Source organism: Nomascus leucogenys, chromosome 6 (genome assembly GCF_006542625.1).
Source record: "Nomascus leucogenys isolate Asia chromosome 6, Asia_NLE_v1, whole genome shotgun sequence".
In the NCBI taxonomy this organism is placed as follows: domain Eukaryota; kingdom Metazoa; phylum Chordata; class Mammalia; order Primates; family Hylobatidae; genus Nomascus; species Nomascus leucogenys.
The window spans coordinates 30,951,076-30,978,571 of NC_044386.1; the positions used below are offsets into that span (position 1 = coordinate 30,951,076).

The 27,496-nt window shown below is 38.5% G+C and overlaps 1 protein-coding gene across 2 annotated transcripts; it reads left to right on the plus strand.

Moving 5' to 3' along the window:
• The first annotated feature begins 38 nt into the window (after window positions 1-38).
• On the plus strand, window positions 39-27,496 carry TARS1 (threonyl-tRNA synthetase 1). 2 transcript variants are annotated; one of them, XM_004088202.3, is made up of 20 exons: window positions 225-401; window positions 4,541-4,621; window positions 7,728-7,918; window positions 11,489-11,587; window positions 12,433-12,556; window positions 14,083-14,204; window positions 14,711-14,828; window positions 15,124-15,188; window positions 15,271-15,349; window positions 16,377-16,523; window positions 17,680-17,778; window positions 18,813-18,979; window positions 20,018-20,180; window positions 20,275-20,412; window positions 20,785-20,862; window positions 21,023-21,123; window positions 21,513-21,617; window positions 23,175-23,247; window positions 26,282-26,396; window positions 26,968-27,496. In XM_004088202.3, the coding sequence occupies exons 1-20, from the start codon at window positions 345-347 to the stop codon at window positions 27,114-27,116; spliced, it is 2,271 nt and encodes a 756-aa protein (XP_004088250.1). In that variant the 5' UTR covers window positions 225-344; the 3' UTR covers window positions 27,117-27,496. The 2 variants fall into 2 exon arrangements, with proteins under 2 accessions (XP_030669815.1, XP_004088250.1); XM_030813955.1 differs by lacking the exon at window positions 11,489-11,587 and having other exon boundaries at window positions 39-401.

A 27,496-nucleotide genomic window follows, 5' to 3' on the forward strand; every position in this document is an offset into this window, starting at 1 on the left:
CGCATTGGGGACTTGACGCTGGAAAGCGTCCAGACCAAGGTCAGCGGAGAGTAAGCATGAAGCTTCTGCGTTTGCTCCTCCTCACCCACCGCGTCCTGATTTCCTAGAAGGGCTCTGTCACCAAAAAAGATTTTCCATTGGCTTAGAGGAGGGAGGGCCCGCCTTCCGCCGTTATCTATTGGCTGTCCGTTCCGCCGCAAGTTGGGGGCGGGATTAGGGCGCCTTTCGATTGCATCAGCTGGTCCTGTGGAGGCGAAGTCCCGGGCACTAGCCCACCTCCGACCCGTGTCTTTGCTCCTCTAGGCCGTCGGTTTCGGGTTCTCTCATCGCTTCGTCGTTCGCCAATGTTTGAGGAGAAGGCCAGTAGTCCTTCAGGAAAGATGGGAGGCGAGGAGAAGCCGGTGAGCACACCTGGTGGGACCCAGAGACCAGCCTGGGACTCTCGTGGGTGCAGACGCTACGCGCGCGGCGGGGGCGGGGGCAGGAAGCAGTAAGCGGCCGGGACCGCGTGGGTCGGAGGAGTGGGGGACGGTGGGACTCCTGGAAAGTCGGAACCCCCTTTGGGAACCGTCCATTCATAAATTAGGGTGGGGCCTTGCAGTTCATCTCTGGGTCCATTCTCTTTACAGACGAAGAAACAGGCCTTGAGTGAGCGACTTGTTCAGAGCCTCACATCTACAGTAGTTAGACCCGGAGACAGAATCAGAATCTTAGGCTTGGGGCTTCTAAACTTGCGTTTATGGCTTACTGTAAGCGGGCAACACATTGCAGAGCCTTATGTAATCAGTCGCCTAAGATCCTGCGAGGGTAAAGAGCCCCATTTTAAGGAAAGGAAAACCGAGTCCCTGAGATCTGACCCAACTTGTCCAAGTTTGGGTGGTTAAGTATATATTTTGCCCGGCACTGAGCTGGGCGGTGCAGGTGGGAAGATGAATAGGGCCCAGTTCCCCGACTTTGAGGGCCTCACAGGCTGATGTGTAAGAGACAGGAAAACAGCCCTAGTGCTTTGTGATAAACCGTGTGGTATTACAGAAGAGGAAGTTTAGGAGGGCACTTTAGAATTTAGTTTGGAAGAATGATTTCACCAGGTAAACAGGCAGGACGGGGCTTCCCACGTAAAGGTAGGGAAGGCAGTGAAAAGGGGCACGCAGGTGAATTGTCTTTCGGGTTGTTTGCAAGAGATGCCAGAAAGGTTAAAGGAACAGCAATCAGAAGGATCTTAGGCAACAAGGATGTTTGAAACTGGTATTCTATACATGAAGGATCTTAAGCGGGAAGATTGTATTTGTAAAAGTCACGCTGGCATTAGGGTAGAAGGTGAGGCCACATGCAGAAAGTTGTTGTAATAGTCCAAGTGACAAGTGGTGACGTCTTCAGCTAAGGGAGCCTCTATCCCAAGTCTGTGACAGGACAAGTCACTTAAAAGCCAAAGTTTTTTCTTGATTGTCTACTCGAAATTGAATGGAGAAACTGCATACGGGCACATTCTAAACTATGTAAATTTAATTCTAGATGATAAATGGTGACTATACATAGATTTTTTTTTCACATAAAATGATATTTTTACTGTTTTGTAACTTTTTTTTTTTGCTTAATAGAATGTGGTCAACAACTTTCCATGTCCATAAATATTCTCCTGTGCTATTCTTAATTGGATGTGATATGTATGGTTAACAAATATGTAATTTTTCCTTCCTGTAATAATTATACTATAGTTAATATTTATTTTGAGTACTAAGTACGGGTTTGGCACTGTATTAATGCATTCCATGAATTAACTCATTCAGTCTTCTTTTTTTTGAGACGGAGTCTCGCTCTGTCACCCAGGCTGGAGTGCAGTGGCTGATCTCGGCTCACTGCAAGCTCCGCGTCCCGAATTCATGCCATTCTCCTGCCTCAGCCACCAGGCCCGGCTAATTTTTTGTATTTTTAGTAGAGACGGGGTTTCACCATGTTAGCCAGGATGGTCTCGATCTCCTGACTTCGTGATCCGCCCGCCTCGGCCTCCCAAAGTTCTGGGATTACAGGCGTGAGCCACCGCGCCCGGCCTCACTGAGTCTTCTTAATAACGCTACGAACTGGGTTCTGTTATTATCTCCATTATACAGATGAGAAAGCAGGCATAGGAACAGTAACTTGCTCAAACGCAGTATCCCCTTTTTTTTCCTTCCTCAATCCCAGTATCCTATAGCCAATACTAATAACTCCTGTTATTAGTATTAGCTGTTCTGAGTGAGTCAGGAACAGATCATTCCTGAGAAAGGTAATTCTGTAGCTTCTCTTCACAATCCAGTTCTGTTTCCCAACTTTTGGGTTGAGATTTTAGATTACTTGTATGTAGATGTACATAACATATATACTCAGGGTAATAGAGAACAGTTGCCTACTCTTTTTCCAGTGTTGTAGAAAAGAGATCATAGGCCTCAGGGTTCCAGAGAGACCTGTTGTAATGTCCCAGCTCTATTACTTAATGATACAAATGGGCAAGTTACTTCTTTGAGCCAATGTTCTTGTTTGTAAAATGGAGCCGTATTTAGAACCAGAAAACCTTTGTGGTGATTGTCTCTCACTCTCTCTCACTACCCCTGTTCATTTGGCAAATGGTCAAAACCAAAATAATCTTATTAGAAATATAAAACTTGTTTTATTATCTTTCCATTTTAAACCTGCACAGACCTGCAATTTATTTATTTTTTGTTGTTGTTGTTGTTGTTGAAACGGAGTCTCTGTCTCCCAGGCTGGAGTGCAGTGGCGCGATCGCTGCTCACTGCAAGCTCCGCCTCCCGGGTTCCAGCCATTCTCCTGCCTCAGCCTCCCTAGTGGCTGGGACTACAGGCGCCCACCATGCCCGGCTAATTTTTTTTGTATTCTTTAGTAGAGACGGGGTTTCACCGTGTTAGCCAGGATGGTCTCGATCTCCTGACCTCATGATCCGCCCGCCTCGGCCTCCCAAAGTGCTGGGATTACAGGCGTAAGCCACAGCGCCCGGCCGCAATTTTTCTTTTTACCCAGTATACTTGATCGGTTACATCACTTCTACAGTATGACAAAGGATCTGTTGAATCTAAACGAACCTTTAAAGTTTATTAAATCCAGACTCCTGGAGTAGGGGGGATTTTAGCTCAGCGTGAAATTAGGAGTCATATTTTAAAATTAGTTTTTTTTTTTTAATTATACAAGTAACACGTTTTATAGGATTTAAAAGACAATGGCCAAAATGTCCATCAACTGATAAATGGATAAGTAAACAATAGAATATTATTTGATAATAAAAAGGTACAATGACAAGTATTGATACATGTTACAACCTGATGATCTTGAAATTATTATGCTAACTAAAAGAAGCCTGTCACAAAAGACCACATAATGTGTGATTCTATTTATATGAAATTCCCAGAATAGGCAAATCTATAGAAACAGAAACTAGATTAATGGTTGCCAGGGTCTGGAGATGAAGGCAACAGGGAGTGAACTGCTAATGGGTACAAGGTTTCTTTTTGAGGGTGATGAAAATACTCTAAAATTGATGGTAGTGATAGTTGCACAACAGTGAATACCTAAAAACCATTGAATTGTATACTTTACATGGGTAACTTGTATGGTATGTGAATTGTATCTTAAAACTTAAAAAAACTAAAGGTTACAAACACGCAAACTAATTAAAATCCCCGGTTTACATTCCTGGCACAGGATTTATTACTTTAAAACTTTCTATGACTTGACTTGCTTCTAATTGAAGTCTGTATTCCTTATGGTAACTTTTAGTTCTTGCTTCTGTGAGCCTTAGTCTGTCTTACCTTGTATTACTTTATAAAACAATCCTTCATTAATCAGCCTGGTTTAGTCATTTTTTCTCTCTTTAAATTTTAACATTTCTGACAACAAGCTTATGTGTACACATAGGACACATTGCGTCTATTCTCAGAATCCACCTGTTGAAATGCATTCCATCCTTTAAAGTTCGTAGATGCTAGTCCTAGCTTATTTGACATCTAATCATAGCGCTACTATTGTGTTCTTTTCTCCTCCGGGAGTTTCTCACACATGTATGCCTTACTTTCCCTGGAGAGACTAGGTTTACACATGGTAGGGATTGGGCCTTATGTTTGCTTCTTCCATGGCTTTTGGTAGCACTGGTGGAATTCATGGGCACACTTTGCATTCAGGTTTTTTTTTTTTTTTTTTCCTGGAAATATGCTTACTGAATGAACTGCATGCTTCCTTGTGGCCATATGTTTGGTATGTGGTCCAAGTAAACCTGAAGCGAGAGTCACAGGAATAGTTAAAATAAAATAAATGAAATTTGAGGAGTTAAACATTGTTAGTAACTCCTTCCTACTTTTTAAAGACTCGTCTTTATTGTAAGTTGTTAACCTGTCTTGGCCAGTGATGAAATTGTTCAGTCTTTCAATATCAGATTTCCATTTTTAAAAAATTAAATAACAAATACTAAAATAACATTCTCAACACTTTTCCTGGGGCATCACAGGGTGGAGATGTCACATTAGATTAAAATATAAAACGTTTTTTGCTTATTTAGGTTGGTGCTGGTGAAGAGAAGCGAAAGGAAGGAGGCAAAAAGAAGAACAAAGAAGGATCTGGAGATGGAGGTCGAGCTGAGGTAAAAGTTATCGTCACACAGGGCTCTGTTATCAAAGGTTGGCAAATCACAGGGAACTTTCTGAGACTTTCCGAATGTGCAAGGGTTCTAATGGTTTTACATGGTGTTGTAAGATGATACTGGTTGGAAAAATCAGGAAGAATTAGGAAAGGGTAACCTGAGAGGGGAAAAAAGACTTTCAGTTGTTTGTTACTGTAAAAGGAAGCAACTGGCATATGATTGTATAAGATGATCTGATTGTGGGGTTGAATATAAAAATCAGAGAACAAAAATCAAAGAGGAGACTGGTAATTATTCATTTGCCAGCTGCGATGCTAGCTCTCTGATCATTTCATTAAATGAGATGTTAGGGAGTAGAGACTTGGTGTTTGGGCTTACACTGAATACAACGAAAACCAAAGCAAGCCAGTTTTTTGACCCCCTCCTTGCCCTTACCATCTGGACCTGCCCTAGGGTTGGCTTCTAAGCCAGGACAGATCCCCTTAAGGCCTCTCAAGTCTGCAGAAAATGCTTTCACTTCCCCAGGCTCACACTGAAACGAACTGGCATATCAAAAGCCAGCCCTAAATCAACCTGGTTCCTGAGTATTTTGCTTGTAGAGGCAGTTAAGCTTGTCTTTCTACTTTATTTTTATGCTGTGAACTGTGCTTCACTTTTTGCTTTAGTCATTACAGCTGTTTTATTGGAGACTCTTTAGAAAGCTACCAGAAGGAAGAAACACAAAGAAACAGCCCTTTTAGAAGTAGCACAATAAGCTGGCTTTTAAGAGCCACTTTTACAAATGCTGCAATTGCTAAATTTATAGTGCCATCATTTACTTTAGGGTAAGTTTGTAGGTGATCAAGTGTAGTGTTGCTTAGAAGCCCACCTAACCATTTCTCTTACAGCTGATCAGTTGATCAGTCTCCCGACCATTATACCCCACTGTAATTGTGAAGAAAATTGTTGATTGTGAATTTTAAAATTTGCAAGCCAATGGAAAAATGCATATGTTCCCTAATTTCTTTTTTATGCTTTCAATACAAACATACATGCTGTTCCATCACAGCTTGAGAAATGACCTGGAAATAAGACAAAGAGTATAATTAGAAGACTCTTCTGAACAGAGAATTTTAAGTGGGACATGTGATTATTTATGTTTAACGATTGGTCTGGAAAAAAGAGTGTACAGTGAACTGTCCAAGACCTTGGCCTTCCCCTCCAAAGGCAACACGCAGGTTTTATTCATCTCTGCAATCACAGAGCTTAACACAGAGGGTATCTGCTGAATGAATGTTGAAGAAATTTTGACAAGAAATTCTAATTGGGACATTGCAAGTGGCTATGATGATAAACTGCAGTTAAGACACAGAGGGTAGTGCAGGTGGGTAGGATTGTAATGATGCTTTAGAGTGGATGGAACCAGGTACTGTGCATTAGTCTGAGGAGTTCAGATTATGGTTGTAGAATGACAGGCTCTGAGCTTTTAGTTAATTCCTGGGTTCTTCACCATTGAAGGTTATGGACCGTTGTGATAATTTGATGAAAAGCTCTCAAAGAGCAACTGAATGACCAAAGAAAGGGAGGGACTGCTGTGGGTGGGAATTACAAAGATATTAGGGCCTGATATGGTGGTGGGAGCCAACCACTTGAGACTGAGTGGGAGGATCACTGGAGCCCAGGAGTTTGGGGCCGAAATGCGCTGTGATTGTGCCTGTGAATAGTCACTGTGCTCCAGCCAGCCTAGGCAACATAGTGAAACCCTGTGGTTAAAGAATGGAAAGAAGGAGGGAGGGAAGGAATTACTGGGCAGACAATGAATCTTTTTCATTTGATATTATTTTCTGTTATCTCCAGTCAGTTTTGTTTTGTTTCATTTTGTTTGAGACAAGGTCTCACTCTGTTGCCCAGGTTGGAGTTCAGTGGCCCAATCTTGGCTCACTGCAACCTCCACCTCCCAGGTTCAAGCAATTCTTATGCCTCAGCCCCACAAGTAGCTGGGACTACAGGTGTGCGCCACCACACCTGGCTAGTTTTTATATTTTTAGTAGAGATAGGATTTCACCATGTTGGCCAGGGTGGTCTCGAATTCCTGGCCTCAAGTGATCCATCTGCCTTGGCCTCCCTAAGTGCTGGGATTACAGGAATGAACCACCATGCCCTGCCCCAGTCCGTTTCTTAAGGATTAGATATTCACTTGTACTGCTTTCAAATTGTGTATGTTGATATGTATGGAGATGTTTTGGTAGCATTATCAACATTGAATAAATGTTAAAATCTGTATTGCAGTAAGTTATTTTATATCTGATAGATTGAAATTCATTTGAAGATAGAAAGTCATGGCAAAATTAAGCAATTTCCTCTTCACTTTTGTATGAAGTGTTAATGTTCGTGTAATTTAAAGATGATAAATGCTGTAGATGTTAGTTTGACTGTTTTGTTACCACAGATTCACTGCCTTTTTGAAATGTTCCATAGATTATAGAGTCTGACAGTAGAGGAAGTCAGCTTTCTGATTGCTGTCTCTTTTTCTTTCTTTGCCAAACCTCTAGAAACCTAAGTGGGTGTTTTATATAGAATATTTTTGTTAATTTTATCTACTATAGAAAGTAGTAGTGTGTTGTTTTATATATTTGCTAATTACATACTCCAAGGTGATCATGGCATCTTTGAATTCAGTAAATACTTCCTTGAAGGGGAGACCTTAAGTCAAATTTGTGATTGGACATATAGGCTGACCAGCTGCACAGACCATCTCCTGGACATGATAGAAACAAAATGGAAAAGCCAGTTTATTGTTTTTATTTCCAGTATTGTTTATAGCTCTATGTGTAAAATAATTTAGTTAGAAAAGATCCTAAGAAGACATCTTAAAAGAGAAAAGACCACTTGCTGTAAATAATAGCAAAATGGTAATTGTCGATTCAGCATAAGAATAGGACATTTAATTCTTTCTTTTACCTTCATTTAGAACCAAATTGAGGTAACGCCAGGTGATTTTGGCAGTGTTTATTTACCAAATTGAATCAATAGTCGTGGGTTTCTGTATTTTTATTATTTCTTTCCGATTTCTAAATAGGAAAGCAATATTTACTGATGATTTATTTCCTGATTTGTTGTCTTGCAGTTGAATCCTTGGCCTGAATATATTTACACACGTCTTGAGATGTATAATATACTAAAAGCAGAACACGATTCCATTCTGGCAGAAAAGGCAGAAAAAGATAGCAAGCCAATTAAAGTCACTTTGCCTGATGGTAAACAGGTTGATGCGGAATCTTGGAAAACTACACCATATCTAATTGCCTGTGGAATTAGGTATAAGCTACACCCATCTTGACCTTCCATAGTTTGTGGTCTAACTAAACTTCCTTTATTATCTTGCCATGTTTTATTCTTATAATATTTTTATGTTACCGTTCAGTGTTTTTAATCTGTTTAATTTGGCCTACTTGAGGTTTTTTAAAAATCGAAATGATACAGAGCTTTGTAGTCAAAATTCAAAGTTAATTTCTGAAAGAGTTTACTTTGGTCTTATTATCTTTTGGGGCATTGTATATTTTTAGTCTTACTATGATTGTAAATGTTACAAAACCAAGTAGACAGTGTTTACCTATTTTGACTTAAATGTCTTGGTTTTGAGGTTAAAAATGAAGCTAGATAATCTCACATGGAAAGGTTAAGAAACATATCATGACACATGAAAAAAAGGTACTATTTTTATAAATTCAATGATAGACTATTCCTAGTCTTAAAACTTTTATTGGGGTGGGAAGAAGTTATTTCAATTAACTGAGAATTAGATGCATATTTTGTAATAGGGGAGAGGCTTTCTTAATCTGGTATGATTGGGATCAATAATTGGTCAGTTTATCAAAATAATAGTTGGTAAAACATATATATTATATATATCTTAAACTAGGTATTGGGAAACTCGAGTCATAATCGGTTTGTGTACGTCCTGAAAGCCAAAAATAAAAATGATTTTTTTTTTTTTTTTTGAGACAGAGTCTTGCTCTGTCGCCCAGGCTAGAGTGCAGTGGCGCGATCTTGGCTCACTGCAAGCTCTACCTCCCGGGTTCACGCCATTCTCCTGCCTTAGCCTCCCAAGTAGCTGGGACTACAGGCGCCTGCCACCATGCCCGGCTAATTTTTTGTATTTTTAGTAGAGACGGGGTTTCACTGTGCTAGCCAGGATGGTCTGGATCTCTTGACCTGGATCTCTTGATCCGCCCACCTCGGCCTCCCAAAGTGCTAGGATTACAGGCGTGACCCACCGCGCCTGGCCAAAAATGATTCTTAAATTTTTAAATAGTTGGAAAAAATAAAACAACTAAGAAGAATATGCAACAGAGACCATGTTTGGCCTGCAAAGTGTAAAATATTTGTGTGGCCTTTTACAGAAAAAGCTCGCCAATCTTGGTCTTAAACACTTCAACTTAAAATATGTGAATATATATGTATTCACTAACTTTATATACATATATAAAACAGTGAATATATATATGTATGGCAAGGCTTTGGGGGATAGCGAGTGCTAATTAGAGTTCTTACATTATCTTAACACATTTGAGAAGTAGTCTGAGTGCAGAATCCTAGCAGGTTTTCATGTGGTTGTAGAGTCACACCTAACTTGACAGTATTTTTGTGTGTGTGACTTGGATTTATCAAGCCTTCTCAAATATTCAACTTGGTTTTCATAGAAACCATAATTCCCTCATTGTATTATTTTATAATTGTATATTTTTAAGCTTATTTATAATTGTTATGTATTGAATTGAACGATTTGAAATCACCATATGAATTGTCATGTGGTTGATTATCATCAATTTTGTATTATTGAACCAAACACGTGAAAGAACAAGCACAAAAACAGTTTGGGGAACCAACGTGGCTGATTCTTGGTAAGCCTATTATACAATTAGTAGAAGCAGAACCAGTTAGGCCTATGAGCCATGAGCCTCTACTGTACCACAGACATTGGTTAGTACTTTTTACAGTGTGAATAGAGTGTTTCCATTCATTCAGTGCTTCTACCTACAAGTACTTCTACTGTACTCCAAAGGAAGTAAAAAGTTGTAATACCATGCAAGTTTCTATGTGAGAGCATAGAGAACTGGATAGACCTTTAAGTATCAGTTCAATCTTTCATTTTAGAGATAATTTTGAAGGTCAGGTTGATTAAGAGATTCCTCTGTTGTCACACAATGAGATTGTAGCCGTGTCATTAAAATGTAGGTTTCTGTTAGTCCGGGAACCTTTTCCTCTACCTTCTACAATGCTGATCTAGATTACATTGTAATTTATCAAGTCTTCAGTAGAAAAATATTCTTCAAGATCTATAAAATTCTAAGTTGAATTACATAGCTGGGTGCATTGGCTCACAGCTGTAATCCCAGCACTTTGAGAGGCCGAGGCAGGCAGATCAGCTGAGGTCGGGAGTTCAAGACCAGCCCGGCCAACATAGTGAAACCCTGTCTCTACTAAAAATACAAAAATTAGCCAGGCGTGGTCGCGCACACCTGTAGTCCCAACTACTTGGAGGCTGAGGTGGGAGGATAGCTTGAACTTGGGAGGTGGAGGTTGCAGTGAGCCAAGATTGAGCCACTGCACTCCAGCCTCAGTGACATAGCGAGAGTCCGTCTCTGGGGAAAAAAAATAAAAGATTGAATTACATAAAACACTGATGGACTTTAGCTCTGGAGTTAAGTCACTGATCTGCACTGAGAATACTATATGAAATTTTTACAAAAGGCCAGAATAACTTTTTGTTCTGTGAAAAATTATAACATTGATAACAGGCTATTTAAAGATTCACATAATTAGTGGTGAATATGAAAGGGAAGGACAAAAAAGACATGTTCCATTTGCGTCAAAAGGTTTTTCTTTGAAGTTTTGTTATAAATTTTTTTTTTTTTTTTTTTTTTTTTTTTTTGAGACCGAGTCTCGCTCTGTCGCCCAGGCTGGAGTGCAGTGGCGTGATCTCCACTGACTGCAAGCTCCGCTTCCTGGGTTCACGCCATTCTCCTGCCTCAGCCTCCTGAGTAGCTAGGACTACAGGCGCCCGCCACCACGCCTGGCTAATTTTTGTATTTTTAGTAGAGACGAGGTTTCACCGTGTTAGCCAGGATGGTCTTCATCTCCTGACCTCGTGATCTGCCTGCCTCGGCCTCCCAAAGTGCTGGGATTACAGGCGTGAGCCACTGTGCCTGGCCATTTTGTTACAAATCTTACAGATGTTTTTACCCTTCTTTGAAAAATTGAAATGATCCAGTGTGGCCCATGTGTAATCTACATTTTCAGAGTAACTCTATTCTTAGAATCTTGGGGCTCCATTTGGGTTGTAAGATAAAAGTCATGTTCTTTCCAAAGAATATAGAGAATATGATTAACCTTCTTACCAGTTCTTTAATCTTCTGAAAACTATTTTACACCAATATGGTGAAATACATTTCTCCCTGCCAAATTCATGTTATGTTTTGTGAAATGCATGTATTTATTTTATTGGCTCCATCTGATCTCAGGAGGAAAGAAAACATTGTCTATAACCTATGGTAAAGTTAGTAGGAGCATTGAAAATAGAAAGGAGTTTGTTGTTTACTTTCTGTTTGGTTCTTCTCTTTTGATCCTTTCATAGGAGAAGTTGTATACATTTGGTTGTAAACCCTTACACATAGAGAACCACCAACACAGCAAGCCTGGCTAGCTTAAAGCCTTCTAGTGGTAGGTTTCTTTGAGATTTACAGTGTAAAGGGTGTGTACTTTTTCTTCACAGTGTAGAATGTTGCCTACCTTCGTTGAGATGCCCAGGCTGTTATAGACTGTTATTTCTCTAGCTATGCATTTAGATGTATAATCTGGCTCACCTTACTCAACTCTCTGCTCTAGTCACACAGCTTCCTGCATAAACCTTTCTTCACTTGCATCTCTGCTTGCGTCTGTGGCCATTCCCTCATCTGGAATGCCATGGCCTCCCCTTTTCTTCCTGTGAGTGCTTTATCCTCAAAGCTTTTCCAGATGACTCTGACCTGTGCTGCTTTCCCTCCTCAGAACTCCTGTGGCTTTTACACTCTGTGTGCTCTGATATTTCATCACTTGATGATACTTTATGTTTGATATTGTATATTGGGTGTGTAATATTTTTACTCACATTATGAAAAGTTTTATTAAATAGTCTTTCATTTTACCTCTATATTTGTTATAAATATTATCATAGGCATTTGCAGAATTTATTCTGAGGTTAGCATTGTCGGTCAAAGAAAGGATCTGGTGTACATTTTAAGCAGGAAGAGGAACAGAGAAGTTATTTAGTAGGCCTTGTGTTTTTTTTCTCCTTTGGAGTCTCAATAGCTTAGCTTTGTAGAAAGAGAAAGGTGGGTGTATTAAGAGAAAGCTGGGTGTGGTGACTTGTGCCAGTTGTCCCAGCTACTCTAGAGGCTGATGTTGGAGGATTGCTTCAGGCCAGGAGGCCAGCCTGGGCAACATAGCAAGACCCTGTCTCTAAAAAATTAAAAAAAAAAAAAAAACTTATTTGTTGGAGAAATTAAGATTATTCAAACCATTAGAAATTGATCATGCTTATTTATCAGAGTTGCCATATCTGCTTAAACAAGAGGCATTCAATGTCAAATGATAATGCTCCACATTTTCAGGATCTTCCGGTTACATTCTTAGGTACATTTTTGGAATTTGTTGTTTTTATCATTACATTTCAGAAAAATAGAGATACATCAATATAAAAAAATCAATGTATAATAAAAATAGTGTTTATTTTCCTGTTTACAAATTAGATTCTTGTGTTCTTATATATGTGTGGACATTTTTTTTTTAAGTCAAGGCCTGGCCGACAACACTGTTATTGCTAAAGTAAATAATGTTGTGTGGGACCTGGACCGCCCTCTGGAAGAAGATAGTACCTTGGAGCTTCTCAAGTTTGAGGATGAGGAAGCTCAGGCAGTAAGTTGCTGATTTAGTATTCATTGAATTTTAGGATGCAGATTCACATTTGCAGTATTTTCCAGCTCAGTCCTGCTGCGATTGGGTGGCTAACATTTATTGTTGTCTCATTGTCATATTTGAAATCTTCATTTTGTCCTTCATTTAGGAACATAATAAAAGTGCTTGACTTACAAAATAAAGAGGTAAAGTTGAATAAGTCTTTTCGTTACTAGACACTTCAATAGGGAAAATGTTTTGGGAATTTTATTAAACATTGATTAAGCAAGTAAAAATTGTTTTCCAAACTGTGAACACTATTTTATTTTAATTTTTTTTTTTTTTAATAATGGAGTCTTGCTCTGTCGCCCAGACTGGAGTGCGGTGGTGCGCTCTCGGCTCACTGCAATCTCCGCCACCCGGGTTCAAGCGATTCCCCTGCCTCAGCCTCCCGAGTAGCTGGGATTACAGGAGTGCCCTACCACGCTTGGCTAAGTTTTGTATTTTTAGTAGAGATGGGGTTTCACCATGTTGGCCAGCTGGTCTCGAACTCCTGACCTCAAGTGATCTGCCCACCTTGGCCTCCCAAAGTGCTGGGATTATAGGTGTGAGCCACTGCGCCTGGCCTCTAAACTATGAACACTTTAGCAAGATACGTACATTTGACAAATAAATTTGAACTTCAAAGCACTCCATTTATTGGAAAATTTCTGTATTTTTTTCTCCTCTTAAGATGCAAATCTGCTGGATAACACTATAAAAGTCAACCTGCATTTGATGACAAGATTTTCTTTTTAATTCTCCATGGCCGTGTATCATATAAGGGGAAGCAAAGTATTTTGTTTTAGTGATGATTGTTCACTTATGTATGTGGATTAGTAGTTTTCAAATGTATTTTGGAGCCCTCAAGTTTCTTATGAGAATTTTTTAATGTCACTTTGGTACCTTAATACTAAATCTTGAAAACATTGCTTTGGGTATATTCTGACTCATCCCAGTGATTACTTTAAAACCAAGTACTGCCAGTTGATTTCAGTGTACAGATGTTTGTCCTTGTGTTTTGTCATTGTGTTGTGTGGTCGGGTTGTACCACCTTTGTTTTGGGCCAGTACCAACATGTAATTTCTAAGTGATGTTCCACAGCCAGCTGAAGGCCAGATCACAGTGTCTGAGACATGGTGCTGTGGCACATTGACTCAAAAGAACCTGGGCCATTGCAATCAATGAGATAGTCACATTGTGAGTAGCAGGTGTTTTCAGAGAACAAAATCTATGCCATTTAAGTAGTGATGCCAAGTTTAGTTTAATTTGTTTGAAAACAGTTAAATCAGATGATTTCCAAAATAAAAATACACTTTAGTAATTGGAAGCCTTTTGAATTACTTTGGCTATGGATAGAAAAGTAGTTTATAGATTTAGAAATTTAGGATTTTATATATTAGGTTTACTTATAATAAATATTATCATCTGTCTCTTTCAAACAACCACATTAATTGACAACTTGTATGCCAAGATTCAGACCATGCCATTTTTCTTTAAATTTTCAGGTGTATTGGCACTCCAGTGCTCACATAATGGGCGAAGCCATGGAAAGAGTCTATGGTGGATGTTTATGCTACGGTCCGCCAATAGAAAATGGATTCTATTATGACATGTACCTCGAAGAAGGGTAAGCCATCAACTAGATAAAGAAAACTGAAGTCAATGACTATGGGTCTATAAGTTATTTTTAGAGTTCTCAGTAAGGGAGGAATGATATTGATCTCCCTGCTTCTTCATCAGGTATGCCCATTATCAGTATTTGAAGTGTTGCAGTTTACTTGAAGTAATAGAGGATTTAATGAGACCTCTGTTCTAGATTGATGGAGGTAGAGTCCTAAGGTGTTTTGGCAAATTCAGGGAGACTGGTCCTCCCCTCTCCTTTAAAACCTGGTGATAGAGTTGTGGGAAGGGGTCACTAGTGAGAAAGGTCTCCATGGATGACCAAGGTAGAAGCCACTGAAAACATAAAATGTAAAAATTACTTATGAACAGTATTTTGTTTAGAATTCTAAGATATGATGCAATAGTCTAATTTTTTAATGTTAAAACCCTTGAAGTATTCCAAATAAACATTTTTCGAAGCCGTGGTGTGATTCGAATGGAATGAAAAGATTATGCTTTCTTCTCCTTCAGGGGTGTGTCTAGCAATGATTTCTCTTCTCTGGAGGCTTTATGTAAGAAAATCATTAAAGAAAAACAAGCTTTCGAAAGACTGGAAGTTAAGAAAGAAACTTTACTGGCAATGTTTAAGGTAAATTGAACCATAGTGTGTGGCCCCCACTGTTAATATCATTTATACATGTTAGTTGAAGTGACACCACTAGGGTTCCATGTACTAAAGCTGAAGCCTATTTGGTTCTTTAGCAAAAATTAAGTGTTTTTATTATTTTTTTAATTTCATTTTTTTCCTAGCAAACCATTCCTTCAACATGTTTTTAAAATATGAAATATCAACATTTATATTCATACAGTGCTACATTTTAGTTATGGTACTTAGAAGTAAAAATTAAAGGACAATTTTTTAAAAGAATATTTCCTGTTTTCAGTACAACAAGTTCAAATGTCGGATATTGAATGAAAAGGTGAATACTCCAACTACCACAGTCTATAGGTGAGAATATTAGATGTCATTAAATGTATCTGGTATGTATGTCATTTTGTCTTTGTTAAAATTCCTTTCATTTTATCTTTAGGTGTGGCCCTTTGATAGATCTCTGCCGGGGTCCTCATGTTAGACACACGGGCAAAATTAAGGCTTTAAAAATACACAAAGTAAGTAATGTAACTTTAAAGACTATGTGAATGTATCTGTCTAGAATAGATGTGTGTTTAAACTTTCACTGATTTCTCTTTACCATTTTCTGTTGCACATGAAAGGATGGTATTTTCTCATGCTATTAACTGGGAGCTGTATGCCATGAAGATTTTATAATTGAAATCCCTCAAGGGGTGACTGACTTGCTGTCATTGCCAGAGCAAGCACAGGGGATGGAGGTTTTACAAAATCATACAGCATGGGCCATCCTGGCTCTATAAAAGCTTTGAGACTCACTAGGAGTATGTGCTTTTGCCCTTTATATGTCTAAATTAATAATTTCCCAAGTTGTTGTTTTTAACAGAACCCAGTTTTATACTAGTTCACAAACATTTTATGGAGGTTTTTAAAATGCAGTTTAAATCAAGAGAATAATTGAGTCATTTCAAGATTTTTTTTTATTGGCTCATTTCTATTTTTGCTAATTTTGTGAGAAATGCCTTTGCAGGCAAAGTAATGTTTGTGGAATTGTGGTTGAGTATTGAGGGGTGGGCAGTTTTGGGGGTGTTGGGGTGTAGAATGGGTCTCACTGTGTTGCCCCAAAAAGACAGAGTGGAGGACCACTTGAGCCTGGGAAATGAGGTTGCAGTGAGCGGAGATCGTGCCACTGCACTCCAGGCTCAAGTGGTCCTCCTGCCTTAGCCTCCTGAGTAGCTGTGACCATAAGCGCACACCACCATGCCTGGGTAATTTTCCTTTTTTAAATAAAGGACGGGGTCTCCCTGTGTTTCCCAGGCTGGTCTCGAACTCCCGGGCTCAAGCAATCCTCCTGCCTCGGCTTCATAGAGTGCTGGGATTACAGGCATGAGCCACTGCACCCACCTGTGGATTGAGGGAGGGGCATTTTCGAGGATAGAATAAACAGCCAACTTCGTGCTGCAGAATGAGTAACTACTGTAACAAGGCCTCAAAGCAATTGGGAGTTAAAATAAGTGAGATGTTTACAAATTTGAATGTTGTTTCATGGTTAATCCTTGTTTTCAGAATTCCTCCACCTACTGGGAAGGCAAAGCAGATATGGAGACTCTCCAGAGAATTTATGGCATTTCATTCCCAGATCCTAAAATGTTGAAAGAGTGGGAGAAGTTGCAAGAGGAAGCTAAAAACCGAGATCATAGGAAAATTGGCAGGGTATGTTCAAGAACAATGATGTATCTAGACTGAGTTTTCTTCAACTTCATTTGAAGTTTGAAATTTAGCTGCATGAAGTACTAGGAATTTTGTTTTGAAGAAATGTTGTAGCTTTTTAGTAACTGGTGCTGTGTCCTGTACGAACTATAAGCACTTACTGATTGTCCACATTATCTGCCTGGAGTATGCTCAGTACCGCACAAAAATGCATTTGAACTACTTTTGTTGAGAGCTAACACTGATGATCTACGGTTTTCTGTGAAAGAAGTATAACAGCTTCTCATAGAGCTGGGAGAACTATGGAAACCATCTAGTTTCACCGACTCATTTAAAATGTGAAAACAGAGTCCCACAAAGATTAACCTACTTGTTGCCCAAGGTTTAGCAGCATGTCGCACATGGATCCTGTGCTGTCATTTCCTCTACCCATTGTCTCTGTTACTGCTGAATGTCCTCTAAACTGGAAGTTAGGCTAGATAAAACATTCCCCCCTAAAATAGGCACTCTGTGCCAGGGTCCTTGGCTGTTAGGTTATGAAGCTTGAGCTGGAGGTAGCAGCCACTGCCTTGCACCCCTGACTACCTGACATACCAGCCATGGGGCAGCCAGCAATGATTGATGGGCCCTTCCCTGAGGGCTTTTGGGCATTTGGGGAGGGGGATGTTGGCAAGGAGGTAGGAGGGTGTGTTTGTTTCACCATGACCCAAAGTCAGCCAACTTTACCATCATCTATTTCATTATCAGTGTCTTTTTCCCAGTCTCCTTCCTGATACTCCTATTAAGAAAATAAATACATTAATAAATGAAAAAAGATCCAGATCTTGGAGCGTTAAGGAATTTAAGAACCATGAGAGGTACTGCAGTGGATAGTTAAAGAACTGAAGGGACCCTTACTCCCTGCCACTGTTGGGGAAACTTGACTGGATTGAGGAATATAACAGGCAGGGCATGTGTTACAAGTCTGCCAAATTGTAAATCAGCTGCAATTCTATACCACCAGAAACACTGACATGGTTTCTTTGATTCAGGATTGGCACTGATTGAAATACGGGACATCATGACCATATTCTGAGCTCAAGAACACTGAAATTTATGTATATGTACACACACGTATACATGACATACATAAACATTCTTTTGCTTTTCTTTTACCCAGGACCAAGAACTATATTTCTTTCATGAACTCAGCCCTGGAAGCTGCTTTTTTCTGCCAAAAGGAGCCTACATTTATAATGCACTTATTGAATTCATTAGGGTAAGTCATATTTATTGCTTTCTTCTTTAGATTTAGGATATATGATCATTTTATTAAATAAGGTCTACTAAAAGGAAAGATAATCTGTATTTGAGAAGAAATATATAAGACGATAAGTAAAAGTAGAAGTCTGTGGCCCCATAAATCATCCCTAGTAGTTGATTTTGCCCATATACACATAGAAACTGGTGAGCTTGAAGGGGGACCTGTGGTCCTTGACATAGGAGCTCTGTGCCCTCTTTGATTTTGATATTCATTTGTATTTTCTTCGAAAAAACGGTTTTTACATTGCCTTTTTTCTTTGTAGATTATGAAATGTTATAAGTGTAAGTTTATAGAGAATAGTATATCCAATATCTTGTACTTACTACCCAAATTTAACAAATATTCACATTGAGCTATATTTGCTTGAGATTTTTTCATTCACGATATTAAAAAAAAAGTTAATTGTTTAAAAAGCCTGTCTTTAGGACCCAGTTTTGATCCATATACCTCCATATACTGATATATATATATATATCCATATACTGGTATATCATATACCAGTTTTCTAGAAGAAGCTACTGTTTTGAAGTTGGCATGGATTCTTTTTGTCCATGTGATTTCCATCTAGCCCATGTATTTGTACCCTTAAATTATTTATGTATTTATGTGTTACATATAGGAAGCCTCATTGTGTATCAGACTGCCTTGTGATTTATTTTTAGAGACATACAAATCCAGTTTATTTTCACTTGCTACATATTGTTTTGTTATATAACTACCATAATGCACTCATCCCTGTATTGATGGGTGCTGATGTATAATTGTCCCTTATTATCAGCCATGCTGCAGTAGCATCGCTTTTATAAGCTTCCTTATGTACATGTGCCAGGAGTTTTCTCTTCGGTATATAATTAGAAGTGGGATTTCTGAAACATGGCATGTGTCCATCTTTTTCATGAGAGAGTATAAAATTGCTCTTTAAGTTTTTACTCCTACTTGAAGTATGAGCATTTATTTGCCTACACATGTTTCTGTTCATTTTCTATCAGAGTGAATATAGGAAAAGAGGATTCCAGGAGGTGGTCACCCCAAACATCTTCAACAGCCGACTCTGGATGACCTCAGGCCACTGGCAGCACTACAGCGATAACATGTTCTCCTTTGAGGTGGAGAAGGAGCTGTTTGCTCTGAAACCCATGAACTGCCCAGGACACTGGTATTTGGCAGCTTTGAATTTCTACTGAAGATTTTCACATGCTACAATTCATCCTGGGTTCTTCCCTCCTTTAACAATATTTTCATTAAAAACAAATTATGTGATCAGAAGAACATATAAATGCAACATCATTGTTGTATTATATCTTCTGTGCCTGATTAGATCCCCAGATCTTTTTTTTTTTTTAAGAGGTCTTCCAACTGGAGTGCAGGTGTGCGATCATAGCTCACTGCAGCTGGGACTGCAGGCATACGCCACCATGCCCAGCTAATTTTTTAAATTTTATTTCTGTAGAGATGAGGTCTTGCCATGTTGCTTAGCCTGGTCTCAAACTCCTGGCCTCGAGCTGTCCTTCCACCTTGGCTTGCCAAAGCACTGGGATTATAGGCATGAGCCACTATGCCCAGCCAGATCTCCAGATCTGTGGGCATTCAGTAATGGTACTGGGATCATAGCAATGACCAAGGCAGAATATAAAACAGGAAGATGGAATATGGGGGTATAACAAATTACCTAGTGTGTTGTTGTTTTGAAGAAACCTGTTCTGTCAAAACCTGCTAATGACTCAGCATTCTTGGAAAATGTTCCTTGTCATGAGGCCACTCTGCTTTCTATCTTTGAAAGTTGGGTGAAGAACAGCTTAAGGGAAGACACAGGAGAGCTGTGGATACAGGTAGCTCAGTGTCCGCAGCTCCTACTAGCCAGGCCTGGAGAGCAGAGGAGGTGAGAGTAGAATCTTTGTGAAGAAGCTGTATTATAGGCCAGGGGACCAACCAAGTTCATTCTTAATTTTCCCAGATTCTTCAGTTGTTGGAATACGTTTTTTAATTCTTCACTGTGGTTCATTGAATTATAACTTATTTGCTATTTTATTCATGCAAGTGCTTTTACTGCTGTATGAAGCCCAGAATTTGAGAAATGTTGCTTGGATGGACAGCTAGAATCAGTGGCTTTTTGACAACCTTCCATGTAATTAAATATAGCATTACAGAAGCAGTTTATTCTTAAGTATCCGTGGACTTTTCTTTTTCACTTCAGCCTTATGTTTGATCATCGGCCAAGGTCCTGGCGAGAACTGCCTCTGCGGCTAGCTGATTTTGGGGTACTTCATAGGAACGAGCTGTCTGGAGCACTCACAGGACTCACCCGGGTACGAAGATTCCAACAGGATGATGCTCACATATTCTGTGCCATGGAGCAGGTATGAGACCCTGGGGAATAAAATACTTAGAAAGAAGTGTCAAGAAAGTCAAGGAAAATAACTACTGTTTCTTTTTTTGTTTTTTAATTTGAAGATTGAAGATGAAATAAAAGGTTGTTTGGATTTTCTACGTACAGTATATAGCATATTTGGATTTTCTTTTAAACTAAACCTTTCTACTCGCCCGGAAAAATTCCTTGGAGATATCGAAGTATGGGATCAAGCTGAGAAAGTAAGTGGTGTTTTTCAGCATGCTTTTGAATACTGTTTGAAATTGGCTTGTTCTGAGATGTAAGAAAGCCAAGCCTCTTTAAATGGATAAAAGCAAAAGGAAATTGGAGATGGTTCCTAGGTTTGGGTAAGCTAGTTTTTTTCTTTATGATTGTGTATTTTTGAAATGGTTGAATGTTTTAATGGCTTTTTTCAGTTATCAAGCTATAAGCTTTAAAAAGGGGTTGGTGTGAACATATGTTCAGTTGGACAAAATTCTAAAGCAGAAAATATTGATTTATGAAAGTAATTACTGTATTTTTAAGTCTCAAATTAGGCTGGAAGAAGGGAAATTGCAATGAAAAAAATAAAAATCATTTTGCTTTATCCTTAGCAACTTGAAAATAGTCTGAATGAATTTGGTGAAAAGTGGGAGTTAAACTCTGGAGACGGAGCTTTCTATGGCCCAAAGGTGAGCACTAAAGTACATTTGGGTAATATGATTTTCACTTGTGGATGAAGAAGATACGACTTTGAAAGAAGTTGGAAAAAAAAAATCAGCCCTAATCCAACTATTGAGCTCCACTTTAGTATCACTGGCATTTTATAATAACCCAGTCTTTGCTTCTTAGATTGACATACAGATTAAAGATGCGATTGGGCGGTACCACCAGTGTGCAACCATCCAGCTGGATTTTCAGTTGCCCATCAGATTTAATCTTACTTATGTAAGGTGAGTTTCTGGTGTCTGCTCTGAATATTCTCTAGGGATATATAAGAGAAAATATATATAATAAGACAAAACAAAGCCGGGCGCGGTGGCTCATGCTTGTAATCCCAGCACTTTGGGAGGCTGAGGCGGGCGGATCACGAGGTCGGGAGATCGAGACCATGGTGAAACCCCGTCTCTACTAAAAATACAAAAAATTAGCCGGGCGTGGTGGCGGGTGCCTGTAGTCCCAGCTACTCAGAGTGGCTGAGGCAGGAGAATGGCGTGAACCCGGGAGGTCGAGCTTGCAGTGAGCCGAGATTGCGCCACTGCACTCCAGCCTGGGTGACAGAGCGAGACTCCGTCTCAAAAAAAAAAAAAAAAAAGACAAAACAAATTTTTTTTCTTTATAGCCATGATGGTGATGATAAGAAAAGGCCAGTGATTGTTCATCGAGCCATCTTGGGATCAGTGGAAAGAATGATTGCTATCCTCACAGAAAACTATGGGGGCAAATGGTAATTTTTGTCACTGTCTTTTTCTTTTTTTTCTGATTAGTATAAATTGGCTACAAGAAATGTCTGATTTTCGATTTAATTATCAGATGGAAAGGGAGAATGATTCCAATCGGTTGCTTCTAACTAACAACAAGTGTTCAGTAAAAAATAAGGAATCACAATCTAAACACAAACTTTTTAACATTAAGAACAATTGCTAATAGTAATTACTTTAATTCCAGAACTGGATTTGTTTGAATGTTGTGTAATACTTTCTAATTAGGAATTAGTATTCTGTAAGAAGTATACTTACTGTTTTGGATGCCTTTCTAGTAACTTTGTTTTGGGATTTAGATGGCTTTGCTGGTTTTACGTAGATAAATGAGGAGGCTTATGGCTTTCTTTGTTCAGCCTTGCTAATCATAACAAGCAGGTATTTTGACATCTTTTAAAAGCCAAGCATTTTTTAAAACAGATGCCAAACTGATCAACATTTTGTGATTCATTTCTGTGAGGTTAAGTAAGTTTTTGTTGGCAAGATACATGGCCACATAACTTTCATCTTATTTCTTAAGCAGTTTTTTCTGGACCCACAATGCATTTGAAAGCAGCACAGGGTAATAAAAGCACCCATGTGTAGAGCCTGCCATATTAATCATACTGATTTAAAACTTTTGTAAAATGATGTACATTGGTTTAATCTTACACATTACTGTCATTTCAGTTTTATTTGAACTTGGTTACTTCAGAAATTAGGACAGTTTCTCATACTGATCAATGATATAATCTCTTTAGATTTCTCAAAGTCAGATAAAATGTGAGACACATTCTCTGCAAGGTATTCCAAGAATTAAGGGAGTCCTCAGCTAATTGCTCTGCTAAACCTGTTTTAGGTGGCGAAAAGTCCATGATTAGGGTAGAATTTAGTGCCTACTTTAGCCTTTTGCCTGATATAACAGAACAACTGAAAATAGAGGAATGATGGAGAAAATCATTAGCCTGATGTTTGCAGCATCAGAAGCATTTGACACTTGAATTGCTTCAAAGGGAGAATTGGATGGGCTTATTTTTTAATAAGTAGTGAAAACTCTGATTTTTACCAAGTGCCATAACCAGCTATTATCAATTACAATTTGCTGAATGGTACAAAATGGATTTTGAGTAAACTGAGGGCACTGTGTCCCCATGAAGAATAAGTAATAAAATACTCTTGAACAATTAATCACTACATGCAGGTATTAAATCATTTGTTACCCCCTCTCACAGCCAATACACAGTGTTTTGTGATGTATTAAAGTGTGAGGCCTAGTCCTATCCTCAATTTGCTTTGCTCTCTACTTAGCAAGACAAATTGTAGTTACAGGCTTTGCTTATGTAGGGTTAGTTTTCTTCTGCATCTCCTCGCCTTAATCTTTATTGGATAGGTTTTTTCATTTTGGAGTTTTTTTTAAGCCAAGTTTTAAAAGTAGTCCTTACATGTTCCAGGAAAAGATACTGAAGAGTAGACTAAGAAATATGCTGTCCCTGTTTAGTGAATTTGCCCACATCTACATTGAGTATTTTTATTCTCATCCAAAGGCCCTTTTGGCTGTCACCTCGCCAGGTAATGGTAGTTCCAGTGGGACCAACCTGTGATGAATATGCCCAAAAGGTAAGCTTTAGATATGAATTTTCTTTCAATTTAATATCTGTTGTTAAGCTTTTCAAATCACGTAAGCCCTGTATTCTTGGTGAATTGAGCTGTTGTGATATAGAGAAATGCTAATATTTTTAATCTTTGTTAAGCCTGAATAGATTATATTACTTCTTTAATGCTTTTCTACATGATTCCATAATCAGAAGACATATTTGGATAGTGTTTTATGTACACTTGTATATTTTATTGTATTTGTTTTAAGAGATGGGATCTTTCTCTTGCCCCAGCTGGAGTGCAGTGGTACAGTCATGGCTCACTGTAACCTCAAACTCCTGGGCTCATGCAGTCCTCCCACCTTGGCCTCCCAAGTAGCAGTGACTACAGGCAGGAGCCGCCATACCCAGTTACACTTGTATATTTTAGTATTTAGTATTTTAAAAAACCAGATTAGCAAATATCAGGTACTTCAGTATGATAGGTAAATGCCAGTTCAAAATACAGTTTAGGCTGCTCTTTGACTTAATGAGTAATTTTGCTTCATTTTAATGTAAATTTCTTCAGGTAGTTGAAATTTTTTCAGGTTAATAGTATAGCAGACCAATGTCTTGCCTCTCTACCAAAAAAACTAACTTACCAACAAATGTATAGCCATTCATAACTTCACTTTAAAGCATTGTTCTGCCATAGTGAAAATTCCATACTAAGGAATTTCAAATTATTAAAAGTTGATCAGTGAACAATACTATAACATCAAAACCATCATGTCTTCAGACCATCAGAATAAACCACACTCAGGTCTTAATTACCCTTGAGAAATAAATGAACTTGAGCGTGGAGATGCATACCTGTAGTCCCAGCTACTTAGGAGCTTGAGGCAGGAGGATCTTTGAGGGTTCAGGGTGTGATGATTGTGCTTGTGAGTAGCCACTGCATTCCAGCCTGAGCAACATAGTGAGACCCCATCTCTTAAAAAAAAACTGAAGTGGGCCAGGCGCGGTGGCTTACGCCTGTAATCCTAGCACTTTGGGAGGCCAAGGCGGGTGGATCACGAGGTCAGGAGATCGAGACCACGGTGAAACCCCGTCTCTACTAAAAAATACAAAAAATTAGCCAGGCACAGTGGCGGGCCCCTGTAGTCCCAGCTACTTGGGAGGCTGAGGCAGGAGAATGGCGTGAACCCAGGAGGCGGAGCTTGCAGTGAGCCGAGATTGCGTCACTGCACTCCAGCCTGGGTGAAAGAGCAAGACTCCATCTCAAAAAAATAAATTAAATAAATAAATAAATAAATATGAAGTGAACACTAAACCATCTAATAGATAAACCATTCAGACTATTCCTATTACTGCACTCAGTAGTTTTAGTTACAAATGATGAGAATCAAAGTTATGTTCCGTGGTTGAGTGCACTTTGTCTTATTTGTATGTGAAAGCTCACACAGTAGGAAAAAGTTCTGTATTGGTTAACTGAGTTCTCAACTGGAGACAGCACTGACTTCCCCATTTCCCTTCGGGGGTAGGTGGCATTCCAGATTATGTGGTGGTAAGCTTTTCGTTTGTGGGAAGAGAAGATAGAATAGTACTCCTGATACCTAATAACTGTAGAGCAGACATGTTAAACACCCTGTAATTATCAGGCCACTTCCCCAACTGCAGAATTGCCCATCTCATGTGCACACACAGGACCCATGTTGAGAAAAATAAAGAAACTGATGCCTTATTCTTTAAAGTAGTTATAAGTTGAAGATGTAGACCTATCTTGGCATTCTAAAATTCTGTAACAACCCTTCTGAAATGGATGTAATAAAATGTCAACAGGTTAATTGGTTTGTGATCACTGTGGCTTAAAAATCTAGTTAAAATGCTAAGACTTGTGCACAGTATAGGCAAAGTCACTTAGATTGTTTCAAAAAGTATACCTTATAGAAATAAACATTTGACTTACATAAATAACCCTTGGTTTACACATAACTCGCATTTGAGAAATGAATGTGTTGTAGATCATTTAGAATTTTTTCAATCAAAAATTGAAAGAAATATTTTGTCACCTAGGTCAACCAGAGAATGCTGGTTTTACTGGTGATAAGTAGAGTATGATAGTTAGTGTTTCACCTTCAGCTGTACTTAAGATGTTTTCCTGGAAAAATTCATTCTGCTTTCTGACCGGGATTTCCAGAAACTCTGACCCTTCTAAGTGGTCTGGGTGGAATTGTGGCGGTGATTCTGCTAGTAGACAGTGTAACTTCTGCATCTACAAAAAGAGGATAGGCAGTCACTGCTCACATGGCTTTGCATGAAAGCCCAAGGGTACTGTCTCTATGGCAGAGATGAGGAAGGAACATCAGCTTCCTCCAACTTTCCTGTTCTTGCTTTGGGTTAATGGCCACTGTAAGGAAACAGTTTTCTGCCAAGTGTGGGGTGATTTGAATGTAAAATGTCCAACTCTCATAGCAGGCTGAACAGAAACATTTTTTATACTCATTGTTAATTTGTTCTAATCTAAATTACTTTTAGACTATTAAATATTATTCTATTTTAAAGTTAAGGGACTAATGCCTATGATAACCTGATTTAAAAAAAAAAACTTTCTGATACTCAGAAGTTAAGATTTATTCAGTTGGAGATCATTTCTTTCAGGTGTTGATTGTGTGATATTTTTCACATCTGTAATCTGAGGTTCATATGAAATGATAGTGAAATAAAATTGTTCATTTAGGTCTTTTTGTCGTGTTAATATGTTAGGTTAATGGGAAGTTTAACCTAGTTAATGTAAAATTAATAAAATGTAATCTAGTGTATTGCTTTTTTGTAAAAGAAGAATACTGAAAACATTGTTTACTTAATACACATGACCTGAGGTAATAAAGAGGAGCTAGCCTTTTTGAGGGGGGAAAAAATGGCAGTGAATAATATTATCTAAGATGGTTTTGCCAGCTTTAAATTCCTGGAAGTTCATCCAAGAAGTCCTGATCCCTGTGTTCAGTAAAATCATATAAGATCAAAATATAGTTCTGATTTTAGATCTGACAAATTCTGTATCTCTGTTACAATAGGTACGACAACAATTCCACGATGCCAAATTCATGGCAGACATTGATCTGGATCCAGGCTGTACATTGAATAAAAAGATTCGAAATGCACAGTTAGCACAGTATAACTTCATTTTAGGTAAGAATGGAAACTTACCAAAGAAAATTTGCCAGACATCAGGAAAATCTACTGAAACCTTGGGACAGGCTTAAGTGAATTGTAATCAAGAATTTATTTAGTTCCTTCCAGTCCTGATTTTTTTCTATTATATATTTTAATATATAATAACTATAAAAATAGGCTCATGCATACATACTGGTTTTTTTTTCACTGAAATAATCATGGATGTTTGTGAGAAAATATTTTGCTATTATAACAAGAATGAAGATGCATTGTTTTTAAACACATCTGTTTGATTACTTTCTCAAGATAATTCCTTATGTGGGATTACTTGAAAAAAGGTATTCATGATGTTTAGGGTTTTATTATTTGGTTGTTAAGTTGGCTAGATTGACTCCATAAGCACAGTAGTTTTAGATACTGCAAAGAGTTTCTTTTAAATATCAATACATGGTCACTTGTACCTTTTAATGTATCAGAAGCTATGGGGTAGGTTTTGGGTCCTAGGATCATTTCTTTCCAGATGTTCAGTGTGAATCCTTCCATATCTTTAGATTAAGTCTGACAAAGCTTTGTGTGTTCGTTTTAGTTGTTGGTGAAAAAGAGAAAATCAGTGGCACTGTTAATATCCGCACAAGAGACAATAAGGTCCACGGGGAACGCACCATTTCTGAAACTATCGAGCGGCTGCAGCAGCTCAAACAGTCCCGCAGCAAACAGGCAGAAGAAGAATTTTAATGAAAAAATTGCCCAGATTGGCTCCATGGAAAAGGAGGAGCAGCGTTTCCATAAAATTGACTTTGTACTCTGACAACGTCAATTTATATTGAACTTGGAGGAGTTTGGCAGAGTCCGAATAGGTCAACCTGCAGGCGTAACTATTTTTGACCTAGTCAATTTTTAAACAATGTGCATTTGAAGGAGTTTATTAAAAGAGAGCCAATAAAATGATTTTACTCATTCAATATCTGAGTACTGGAAATGAAACATAAGGAATGCTTTAGTGTAATGTGGGAGAACTTTTTTGGAAATTTAATGCAATTGAAAAAGTTTTCAAATTCAATTAAGATAATTAGAGTTGGATTATGGTGTAAAAACAACAAAAAAAATTATTCACA

Coding starts and splice junctions, on each gene's coding strand:
- TARS1 (XM_004088202.3), top strand. CDS start 345: ATGTTTGAGGAGAAGGCCAGTAGTCCTTCAGGAAAGATGGGAGGCGAG. Junction 11,588..12,432: donor TGGCCTCCCCTTTTCTTCCT/GTGAGTGCTTTA, acceptor TTTTTTTTTAAG/TCAAGGCCTGGCCGACAACA. Junction 18,980..20,017: donor ATGAACTGCCCAGGACACTG/GTATTTGGCAGC, acceptor TTTTCACTTCAG/CCTTATGTTTGATCATCGGC.